Source organism: Hordeum vulgare, chromosome 6H, assembly GCF_904849725.1.
Source record: "Hordeum vulgare subsp. vulgare chromosome 6H, MorexV3_pseudomolecules_assembly, whole genome shotgun sequence".
Lineage (NCBI taxonomy): Eukaryota > Viridiplantae > Streptophyta > Magnoliopsida > Poales > Poaceae > Hordeum > Hordeum vulgare.
In genome coordinates, this window is record NC_058523.1 from 497,363,631 (window position 1) to 497,374,560 (window position 10,930).

At 41.6% G+C, this 10,930-nt stretch overlaps 1 protein-coding gene across 2 annotated transcripts; it reads left to right on the forward strand.

The window, feature by feature from the left end:
• Nucleotides 1-893: 893 nt before the first annotated feature.
• On the forward strand, nt 894-7,025 carry LOC123403000. 2 transcript variants are annotated; one of them, XM_045096976.1, is made up of 11 exons: nt 894-1,090; nt 1,781-1,876; nt 1,964-2,068; nt 3,451-3,552; nt 3,685-3,769; nt 3,841-3,907; nt 4,009-4,053; nt 4,153-4,233; nt 4,348-4,434; nt 4,869-5,756; nt 6,711-7,025. In XM_045096976.1, exons 1-10 carry the CDS (start codon nt 1,019-1,021, stop codon nt 5,737-5,739), a joined length of 1,611 nt encoding a protein of 536 aa, XP_044952911.1. In that variant the 5' UTR covers nt 894-1,018; the 3' UTR covers nt 5,740-5,756; nt 6,711-7,025. The 2 variants fall into 2 exon arrangements, with proteins under 2 accessions (XP_044952911.1, XP_044952912.1); XM_045096977.1 differs by lacking the exon at nt 4,009-4,053.
• Nucleotides 7,026-10,930: the final 3,905 nt, after the last annotated feature.

Sequence of the window (10,930 nt, forward strand, 5' to 3'; positions counted from 1 at the left end):
AATTACCATCGACCGTCAATGTCGGTTATACGCACAATGATGTAAGAGGTGGAGCACCAGCAAATCAAAATAGAGACCAAGGCCATAGCCTTGTAGGCGTTGTGAGCCAAAGACCAGACCTGCAGAACAGGCACTTGACGATGTGGGGTGTCAATCAAGGATGTTCCCCACACCGACTTGGATCCAAATCTGATGCAATCCGCTGTTATTTGCCGGGGATGAACGCCAAATATGCCACCATCGGGCCACCAACCTTGTACCATCATCAACATGTCTCACTTGTTGGTGCCGCCATGAGAAACGACAACCACCATACACAGGAAATATAGGGCTTATCAGTTTGAACGAACGGTATGCAGACGAGATCATCGGCTCAACGACATTGTTAGAAAGAACTTTGTCGTGTTGAGAAAGAGACTTGGGCCACCTTATTCGACACATCACCAACCTCACCAAAGTGATGTCGCTAGACGAAAACGAAGCCACAAATCGAAGGAATAACAGGGATAGCAACCGGAGCCCACCCCTCTCCTCCGGCCGCTGGAGCAGCGGAAGGAGAGGGGCGAAGATCAGCACCACACTAGTGTTCCAAGAAATGAGAGGAACCGCGCCTCCGCCGCCAGAGCGAAGCGGTTCCATGCAGCATCAACATTGAGCTTTGCATCGCCTGCGGCGGGCGAAATCCAAGATGACCTGCGGTGTTGAGTAGTGCAGGCAGTCGTTCAAGGTAAAATGAACCAAATGAACCTATTTTTCTTTTGAAAGAAATGAACCAAATTAATCGAGTGGTAATGTGAGGGCGAACAAACATAAATGGGCCAAGCCCATACACCGCATCGGCACGCGCAGACTCTTCAAAATTCGAACACCACCCAGACCTCTCTTCTCTCTTTTAACCCGAACGGCCGAACCTTCGAGAACCTCTTCCGCTCGATCACCGCAGACCTCTCTTCTCTCTTTTAACCCGAACGGCCGAACCTTCGAGAACCTCCTCCGCTCGATCGGCAAAACCCTAGGCATGGCGGCCGACGGCGGACTTTTCCGGCTGAGATTCCGGCTCGCTGGATTCGACACGGAAAAGGAAGATGAGGTAAGCCCTAGTCCATTCCCCTCTCCTCTGGTTCGTCGGGGAGACATAATTGATTTGAGGGGGAAGCATGAGACGGTACCGGATCGATTCGTTGACCCTTAATCGTGGGTACGCTATAGGATTTTCGGCGAGTCACACGATTTTTGGTCGAAATCAGAGGGGGTTCTGTGCTGGGCTGCTGGCCCTCTCCGGTTCGTCACGGAGAGGATGCATGAGACGCGCCGTTATGCTTTCGCGGGTATCCATAGTTGTTTCTGCGAGGTAGTTTACATAGGCTTGCACGACTTTGGGTCGAAATGGAAGAGAAAGTTTATATGGGTGTGCTGGAACTGCACGTTGAATCGGGTGTAGGGTTGCAGGTTATGTGCTGACCGCCCCGCTCATCTGGGCCTCTAATTTGTTGCTTACATGTACTATTGGTGGATTATATGCTTGTATCCAATGGCACAATAATAATGTAGCTGCATTTATACTTTTTGTGACCTCTGTTTCTTCAATTTGTGACCTGAAGAATCTGCAGAGCTGAGCAGCTGAGCATTAAGCGCGTGTGTTCTATTCATGCCTTCGTGGTCGCATGTAAATTAGAGTAGCAAAAGATTCAGTGACAATGCACCCTTTTTGACACCTGATTTTTCAGAGATTGTACCCTGCTAATATATTGCCATACTGAACTTATGTCTTTTGAGACAGTATCGAGAGCTTATAAGAAAAGAAGGTGGATTAATCGATATGAAATATCAATGGAAGGGAATGTACCTAATCACCTCAAATGATACAATCCGATATGTGAGTGTGCTATATTTATTCCAATATAACTTGATTATGGTTTTCATAATTTTGCGAATCTAAAATTTCATTTATATTGAAATGTAGGCCGATCAAATTTGTGTGGAGGCACGCAACAATGGAGCTATTGTCCTAAACGAGTATTGGCTGCAGGATACTTTAGCTTCAAGAGCTATGGCGGATACAAAGAAGGTAAGTGTTAATTTCATTCTAGATGCCCTACAAGCTCAAGCAATAGGTAGCTCTGCCGGTGATAATGTTCTTGGCACCGAACCGAATTTGAATTCTTACTTTTGAATCTGGCCGACATGGTATTAGTTTCAGAGTTAGTATCGTTCAGATGGATGCTTATATATTGTGTAGCCCAGTATCTTCAGGGAATTGTGAATGGGTGTTATTAACCTGTCTGTTACTTTATACTTATAGCAGTCGGGGCCATTTGTTGTATTGACGTGGTTATGAACCCGACAGAAGAGCATCATTATACTTATAGCAGTAGGGGCTGTTTGTTGGAGTGCTGTGGTTATGAACCTGACAGAAGAGCATCATTGCTTTCATGCTTAGTTTCCATAGATAAAAGTTGATATGTGAAATAATATCACGCTTCAGTTAGATTGCCAGGTAGTTTGGAGTATTGCTCGATACCATCATAGAAGTTATTAAACTGAAAAGTACCACCAAATGTGTGATGACAAATAATGATATTTTATAGTTAATACCACTTTGGGATGGTACATCTATTTTCCAGTATTTTTTTTTATTTTAATATGCTTTATTTTTCTCTTTATCGTGGTTCATAAATATGCAGCCTAGGCACTAGGCAACAAACGCCTCGCTTTGGCAACCACCTAGAGCTTTTATTGATGCTCTTTATAAATTGGAAACTATAATTTCACTGGAATAAAATGACCTCTGTTGGTTCATCATCCATGAAGGGTAGAAATCTTAACCAATATTTTTGGCTTTCCAATTTTTTTAACCTGTAAGTTGGTCAAGTTCCTACTTCCTAAGTATAACCTCCAGATTCTGATTTATTTTCTCTGTTTTCTGGAGTAACACAATAATATTACTTTTCCTGTAATATCATCAGTTCGTACACAATTCGTTCAGTTATCAGTGACCTCTCTGTCTTTACTATATAAAGTGCACTTAATATTATTGAAATGATACGTCAGTAACTATTCCTTATGATAAGCTTATATTTTCCATGTATCAGAGCAGAATGCTTTGGTTATTTTAGGATTTCTTGTCAGATTGTTTGAACACATCTCACCTATTTAGAAATAAATCACTTTATGGCCCATGAAAGTTCTATCGTAAGTTCTTAACCCTCACTCGACCTTGCTAGGAGATCATCCGAGCATGTTTGGGGCTTCTTATGGCCTTCTTTTCATTTTAGCTTTCATTGGACCTTTCTCTAGTTAGTACTCTTTGCAGATTTTACAGAATTATTTTTTCTCTATATGTTCATTTAACATGTTTATAGATGGTTGGTATGATACACATAAGACCTTATGTTTTAATTTGCACAAGTGTATATATTGACTAAAAATCAACGGTTGTGCATATTTCAGGTTCTTTACCGTCCGCCGTTGTCCTTGGATGGTGTCAAAGGAGCTGGACGTCTATTAATTGCTCAATCCGGTTTCTTGCCCAAAGAATCAGCTGAGATTGAGGTATAAACTGTTAGAGTTTAGTTACTAGCTCTTATAAACATGCAACTATGTATAAGTATAACCTATGCAAGAAACTTCATGCAAGCTTGTACTAGCATAGTTCTGACTACGTATTTCTTCCCATATGTGTAGAAACTTATTGACTTGATTGGAGCGACTGGGGCAAAAAAGGATGAAGTGAGCGACAGTTCTTATCTGATTTGTAGTGAACCTGATGGTAGGCAATACTATATTTTAATTCTTTGACTCATGAAACTGGATGTCAAGTAACATATACATATTGTGTAGGCGAAGACTACCAAATGGCAACAGCTAAAGATATTTTTACTGTCAATAAAAGATGGATAGAAGATTGGTAAGTGCTGCTGTACTTACTCGTAGTTCTTAGCTTCAGAAGTAATAGGACATTGCATGCCATTGTTATAATATTTAACTTCCACAATTTACTTGTTTCAGCGTGATCAATTGGGATATTGTCTCAGTTGATAGTTATATTTCATGGTCAGTCTCGTTTCAGTGTGGTCCCGCATTTTTCATGGTCAGTATTGTTTCAGTGTGGTCCCCATTTTTTATCTAATCTTCTCCAAATTATGCCACCAGGCCCCGGGACGAACATACTGCAAAGTCACAAACTTCAGGGAGCCAAAAAACACCTTCCAACAAGAATATGAACATGGGCAGGTAACTTCTTCCAGCATGCTGCCCTTTTTTATTCTGGCTTGTAGAGGAACTCTTTTAGTTGGTGGTCAATTATTAGCCAATGGCAACTCACTCCCGACTATCATATGTAAATAGGTCAACTTGTTTCACAGAAAGAAAGATTAAGACCGAACCAAGAGGAAGTCGGAAAAGATCCATGGAACTCAATGATACATATAAAAGGTACTGTCTTGGTTTCCCGACATGGTATTAGTTTCAGAGTCTGTATTGTTCAGATGAATGCTTTTATCTTGTGTAGTATGTTCAAGGAATTGGGAATGGGTGTTATGAACCTGTCCGTGACTTTATAGCAACCAGGTCCGTTTGTTGCAGTGCTGTGGTTATCCTGAAAGAATATCTTCATTGCAGTACTATCCATAATCCTTAGGGCATTCTGTCCTTTCATGCTTTGTTTCCATGGATGAAAGTTGATATGTGAAATGATATAGTGGAGGAATGGTTCCTTCAGTTAGATTGCCCGGGGGAGTATTTTCTAATTAATACTACCTTGGGATGGTACATTTATTTTTCTATAATTTTTAATTTTAATATGCTTTGTCTCGGTTTGGAACAGCTAGTGGATTTACAGTTCATATTGCATTTTATTATGAACACAGGCAAACAGTGTCGACAGGCCCATCTTGCAGACGGAGTCTTGCTTTCAACCGGAAGTCTCTCTGTGACTACAAAAGAAGTGATCTTGCTGTCAAAGTTCAGATACCAAGAAGCCGCCATGCGATTCTTGTGGGCACTGATGACATCAAAAGATTCTTGTGCAGCTCCTATGAATCGCTAATCAACATTCATAGTGAAGGAGACTGTATAAAAAACCAATTTAACTCAAAGTTCTTTCACATGTACCTGGGTTCAGACCAGGTTAAAATTGAACCTGTTCAGCTGGTCCCTTTTACTGAAGAACTAGCCGCATGCAACAAAAGAGAATTTATCCTGATGGTCAAGGAGCTTTACACGGGTAATGGCTACCAAGTGCCAGATGATATTTCAGGCTGGCTTTCATCAATTGCTGCTAGGGTACCAGATAGGGTACTGACAGGCCATGTGAATATGATGGGGTCCCATGAAATCTTTGGGGCTTTTGTGTCGATGTACTGTGTGATACTGAGGCTCAAGAAGAATGACTTGATCCGTTACAACAAAGTTGTCAAAGAGTTGGGAGTCTATATGAACTGGAATAAGCGACCAATTCGTTGGATAGTTCTCCTTGATTGTCTGAACTACGTACACCCCACCCAGCTTGAGGTGTATAGACTGAAGTGCCAACAGAACAGGGAACAAGCTGTCTTTCAGCCCAAACCAAAGCAGAGGGACCTAAATGTGTTTGGATTGCTTGAGCTGATAAGGGATTGCTTCTTCCACCCGGCACTCGATTATCAGGAAATGCTGCTTCCAATTCTTCTCACGGAGGAGTATCCCAATCTTCTAGCAGAGGTACAAGTGGTGCTATCTGCACTGGGACATCTGAAGTGATCCACGAAACTTTGAAGGTTTGCATCAGTGTTAACCCAACTCACTTCTTTTCAAGTATTCATGTACACGTATCACTTCTCTACCTACTTGAACTCTGCTTCTTGCTGAAAGAACAGTGTGTACATGTATCACTTGGTTACCATGATGGCATCGCAGATGGTGTAAGGTTTACATGAAGTTCAACGTACTGAACTTTGCTTCTCTGCCATTGCTGAGTTACACTGAATTATCATCTAACTGAACATACTTATGAACATACACTTGCTGGATTAGCAGAGTACCCTATAAACAATAGTTTGATCACTCAAAAAATTTACAACCACTTGTTGCATGCTCATCTCACTGTGTGCTAAACTGTACCCTTCTTAACTGAAAATGCAAGTGTTGATGTCCAGGTCAAGGCACATAGTTTTGCATAAAGAAGTAGCAAACTGCATTCCTGAGAGTAACAGCTTTGCAAAATTGCAGAACTGTTCTTTCAGCGAGAAGCAGAGTTCAGTAGGTTGAACTTCATTCAGGGGAGCTGTGGTCTGCCATGCCATGGCTGCTGTCTGCTGATAGAAACTCGATGTTGTCTGGTTATAGCAACTGCGACGACATTATCTGCACATTGCTGATAGCAACTGCGATGTTACGTGCTACTGCTTTATAGTGTGCATGCACAACTATCTTGCTAAGAGAGCATCTTAGCAGCAGCTTGTTCCTACCTATCTTATACACTTGCTTGATTATGAGCCGATGCCATCGACAGAAATCTTTGTATCTTTATGTCTGTCTAGGTCTTAATATAATCAGATTTTTTTCTTCTTTAATCTTCTTTGGTGCTCAATTTGGTCAGCCCTTCATTTGTTCAGTTTCAGTGTATTCCTACATGGCAGTTGGCATCTAGTTTGAACAACCAAAGTTATCAATCTCATGTGCGCTGCAGATATTGCTTTGTTTTGTTCTGACAAGCATGCTTTGATATGCAGGACATTTGTGATGCAAGTTTGAAGAATCCAGAGCTCAGTCTGATCAGATGGCTGGAAGAGAAGAAACTGTGATTAACGAATCGAAGCTCAATGTAAAAAACAACACATACAGCTTGTAGAGAACAGTCGACCTCTACGATGATAACTACCTTCACTAGACAGTAGAGACCATACTCTCATTGGTTAGTTAGGGAAAAGAAGGAAATTTCTGCCTTGCGTTTGCATCTAGGAATATTGTGAGAGGATTTGTTTGAATTTTGAAATATTGTGTACTGTTGTACTACATAGACAAATGATTCTCTAGGAATGAATAAACTCAGTGTGGTTGCATTTTTTGACAGAATGTGATGAGCAACCTTCAGTGCTAGTTGTTCCCGGAATGAAGATATGTTGCTTTGGACTAATAATAGGTGGCAATCCTGGTCCAATATTAATGATCACATCCTTCCTTAGATTCCTCACGAAATCTGAGTGATCAACCATCAGACAAAGGATCTGCATGTGTCACGCTCTGCTTAACTGAAGAACTAAAACAGGGGAATTTGCACTTGAACTAGCCACTTTACTCACGAATTTAAGGCAGAAGCCGAGGTTATCTTACAAGAGGCCGACCAGGAACACTGGCGGTGCGATAGGGGAAAACCCTAGAAGAAAAGACATCCTTACACGAGCTAGATTCATGGCTTATATAGCCTTACAAGATGAGAGGGACGGTAAAGCTAGGAAAGCAGAAAAAGAAAGGGAGAGCGTGCCGGAAGAACGACAGGGACGCTCGACGCTGCGATCACCGTTCGATCGAGGATCCACGGCTGTCGGGTCATTACTTAAAGCGAAGCGGTATGACGACTTGGTACGCGTTGGATCCTTGATGGACGGTCTTGCCTGCTTCCCGCCTTCTTCTTCATTTGAAATCATCGATTTGATCATGTTTCAGACACTTGGGTCCTCACAATTCCCCCGGTTAACACCAGACCTGTCCTCAGGGCTGAAATGCTAGGAAGATCTTTTGGATAAATGAGGCATGCTCCCAGGTAGCATCTTGCTCCTCCAAATTAGTCCATTTGATCAGCCACCTGACTACTGGGATTTGGACATCACCTTGTACTCTTGGAATAAGCTTTCTCTTCAATAGTTTCTCAGGTTCCAGTAAGATTGTTCCATCAGTATGTAGTAGTGGCAGGTTGGGGTTGGGGATAGCTTGTGGTCCAATGTGCTTTTTGAGTTGACTGACATGGAATGTAGGATGAAGTTTGCAGTGCTCAGGTAACAACAACTTATAAGCTACAGGTCCTACTTTTTGGATTATTCTGAAGGGCCCATAGTACTTAGAATGCAACTTGAGGCATATGTGTAAACTAAGTGTTGTATGCGTGTAGGGTTGCAACTTTAAGTATACCATATCTCCAATTTCCAATGTTCTTTCAGACCTTTTTCTGTCAGCATACATTTTCATTCTCTCTTGAGCCTTGAGGAGGTTTCCTTTTATCTGAGCTGCAATTTGCTCTGCATTTAGAATGGAAGAAAACTCTTGAGTCAGATCAGCAGGATACAGAGCAACCTCTGACAACATGTTAGGTGGTCTGTTATACAATGCTTGGAAAGGGGTGAGCTTGAGTGAAGAGTGGTAACTAGTGTTGTACCACCATTCAGCTATTGGAAGCCAAGGCAGTCACTTTTGAGGTTGTAAGAAAGCCATGCATCTCAAGTAGTTTTCCAAGCACTGGTTAACTCTCTCTGTTTGCCCATCTGACTGAGGGTGGTAGGAAGTACTCATGTGGAGTTTAATGCCCAGTTTCTTGAATAATTCTTGCCAAAGATTGCTTGTGAATATCCTGTCTCTATCGGTAACAACGATTGAGGGAAGGCCATGCAACTTGAAGATATTTTGTGTAAAAGCTTTAGCAACAGTACTGACAGTTATGGGGTGTTCCATGGTAATGAAGTGACTATATTTGGTGAACCTGTCTACCACTACAAGAATCATGTCCTTGGCTTGTGAAGTAGGTAGGCCCTCAATGAAGTCCATGCTAATGTGACACCAAGCAAAATCAGGGACTGGAAGAGGTTGCAGTAGACCTGGATATTTGCAGTGTTCAGGTTTATTTATTTGGCAAGTAGGGAACTGCTTGATAAAGTCCACAATAAACTTCTTCATGCCAGGCCAGTGTAAAAGGAGTTTCATCCTATGATATGTTGCTCTATGCCCAGAGTGGCCACCCAGTTCAGAATTGTGCAAGGCTGACACCAGTTTAGTTCTAAGGGCAGTGTCCATCCCAATGACAATTCTGTTTTTGTGCCTTAACAACCCTTGCTTGAGAGCATAGTTAGGAACAACAGTTTCTGAAATAGCTAGCTGTGATAGAAGATCCTTGCATCTCTGATCATGAGCATAACTATCAATAACTTCAGTTAACCAAATGGGCCGAGCCTGACTCGTAATTAGTGATTGCAATCTGTATTTAACTCTAGATAATGCATCTGCCACTTTGTTGTTCTTCCCTTGTTTGTATTCAATCTTGAAACTGTAGCCCAACAACTCGATCAGTAGTTTATGTTGAATCCCCTCTGCGAGCTTTTGTTCCTGAATATACCTCAAGCTCTGTTGACCAGTTCTTATAACTAGGGCAGAAGCAGCAAAATAGTGTTTCCAGTGTTTAAGTGATTCAATGATTGCTAATGCTTCTTTATCATAAGTTGACATAGCAGCTTCCTTTGGTCGAATATTTTTGTTGTAATAGGAAAGGGGTCTACCTTCTTGCATTAGAACAACACCAATTCCATATGCACATGCATCTGTCTCCGGGATGAAAGGCTGAGAAAAATCAAGGTGTGCCAGAACTGGGGCTTGGGTCATCTTGTGCTTCAGTATGTTAAAAGCATCCATTTGATAAGTACCCCACTTGAAACTGTCCTACTTTAGGGATTGAAACAAAGGTTTGTAGATAAACCCATAGTGTTGAATAAACCTCCTGTAATAACTAGTTAGGCCCAAGAAGCTTCTCAATTGAGTTACATTTTCAGGTGTTGGCTATTGTGTTATTGCCTCAATTTTTGTTGGGTCAGTAGCTACCCCATCTCCTCTGATGACATGTCCTAAATACTCCACCTATGGTTGAGCAAAAGAGCACTTGCTAAGCTTTGCAAACAACTGATTGAACTTTAAGGCTTCTAGAACCAGTTGAAGGTGTTGAAGGTGTTCCTTCATATTTTTGCTATAAATTAGGATATCATCAAAGAAAACCAAGACAAACTTCCTCAGGTAAGGGGCTAGGATAGTGTTCATAAGGAGCTGGAAGGTGGCTGGAGCATTAGTTAATCCAAAGGGCATCACCAAGTACTCATAGTGTCCACAGTGCATGCTGAAAGCAGTTTTTCCAATGTCCTCCTCATTCATTCTTATCTGGTGATAACCACTTCTCAGATCTAACTTAGAAAATATTGTTGCTCCCTTTAATTCATCCAGGAGATCTTCAATAACACGGATTGGATATTTGTTCTTTACAGTCTGCTCATTAACCTTCCTGAAGTCATTAACTAGCCTCCATGTCATGTCCTTCTTTTTCACCAAAAGAGCCGGTGAGGAATATGGACTATTGATGTCTCTTATAACTTTGGACTTGATCATGTCCTGCACTATACTTTCCATGGCATCCTTCTCGTGATGACGTAATCTATAGGGCCTCTGATTAATTACCTTAGCTTCGGGAGTGAATGTGATGACATGATCAATAGCCCTTTTTGGGGGTAGTGTAGTTGGTGTGTTGAAAACAGCGGGGTAATTATTTAGAATCTTCTGCACTGGTTCAGGCACAATTTGATCCACTCGTTCCTCCACAATAATCTTGTTTAGTATCAGAACAGCTCCACAGACAGGTTCACTAGGGACTGCTTCTTTGATATCAATTTCTTTAACTGGAACAGTAGGTAAGCTTTCATCTTGGAATATTTTCTTTTCTCCACCTGGTAGAGTGACTTTGACATGCATTTCATCAAAGTCAAGTTCCACAGGACTGAATGAATCCATCCAATCAGCTCCCAGGATGACATCATATCCTTGTAGTTGAAGCACTCTGAAATCTGTTGAAAATTCTGTACCTTGTAAGAAGAAGGGACAATTTAATGCAATAAACTCTGACGAGAGGGTAGCACCATTTGCCACAATCACTTGTCTTCTTTTAGTTGGAGTAAGGGCACACTTAGCTTTCTTAGCTAAGTTTGGG

Coding starts and splice junctions, on each gene's coding strand:
- LOC123403000 (XM_045096976.1), top strand. CDS start 1,019: ATGGCGGCCGACGGCGGACTTTTCCGGCTGAGATTCCGGCTCGCTGGA. Junction 2,069..3,450: donor CTATGGCGGATACAAAGAAG/GTAAGTGTTAAT, acceptor TGCATATTTCAG/GTTCTTTACCGTCCGCCGTT. Junction 4,054..4,152: donor GTTGATAGTTATATTTCATG/GTCAGTCTCGTT, acceptor TTATGCCACCAG/GCCCCGGGACGAACATACTG.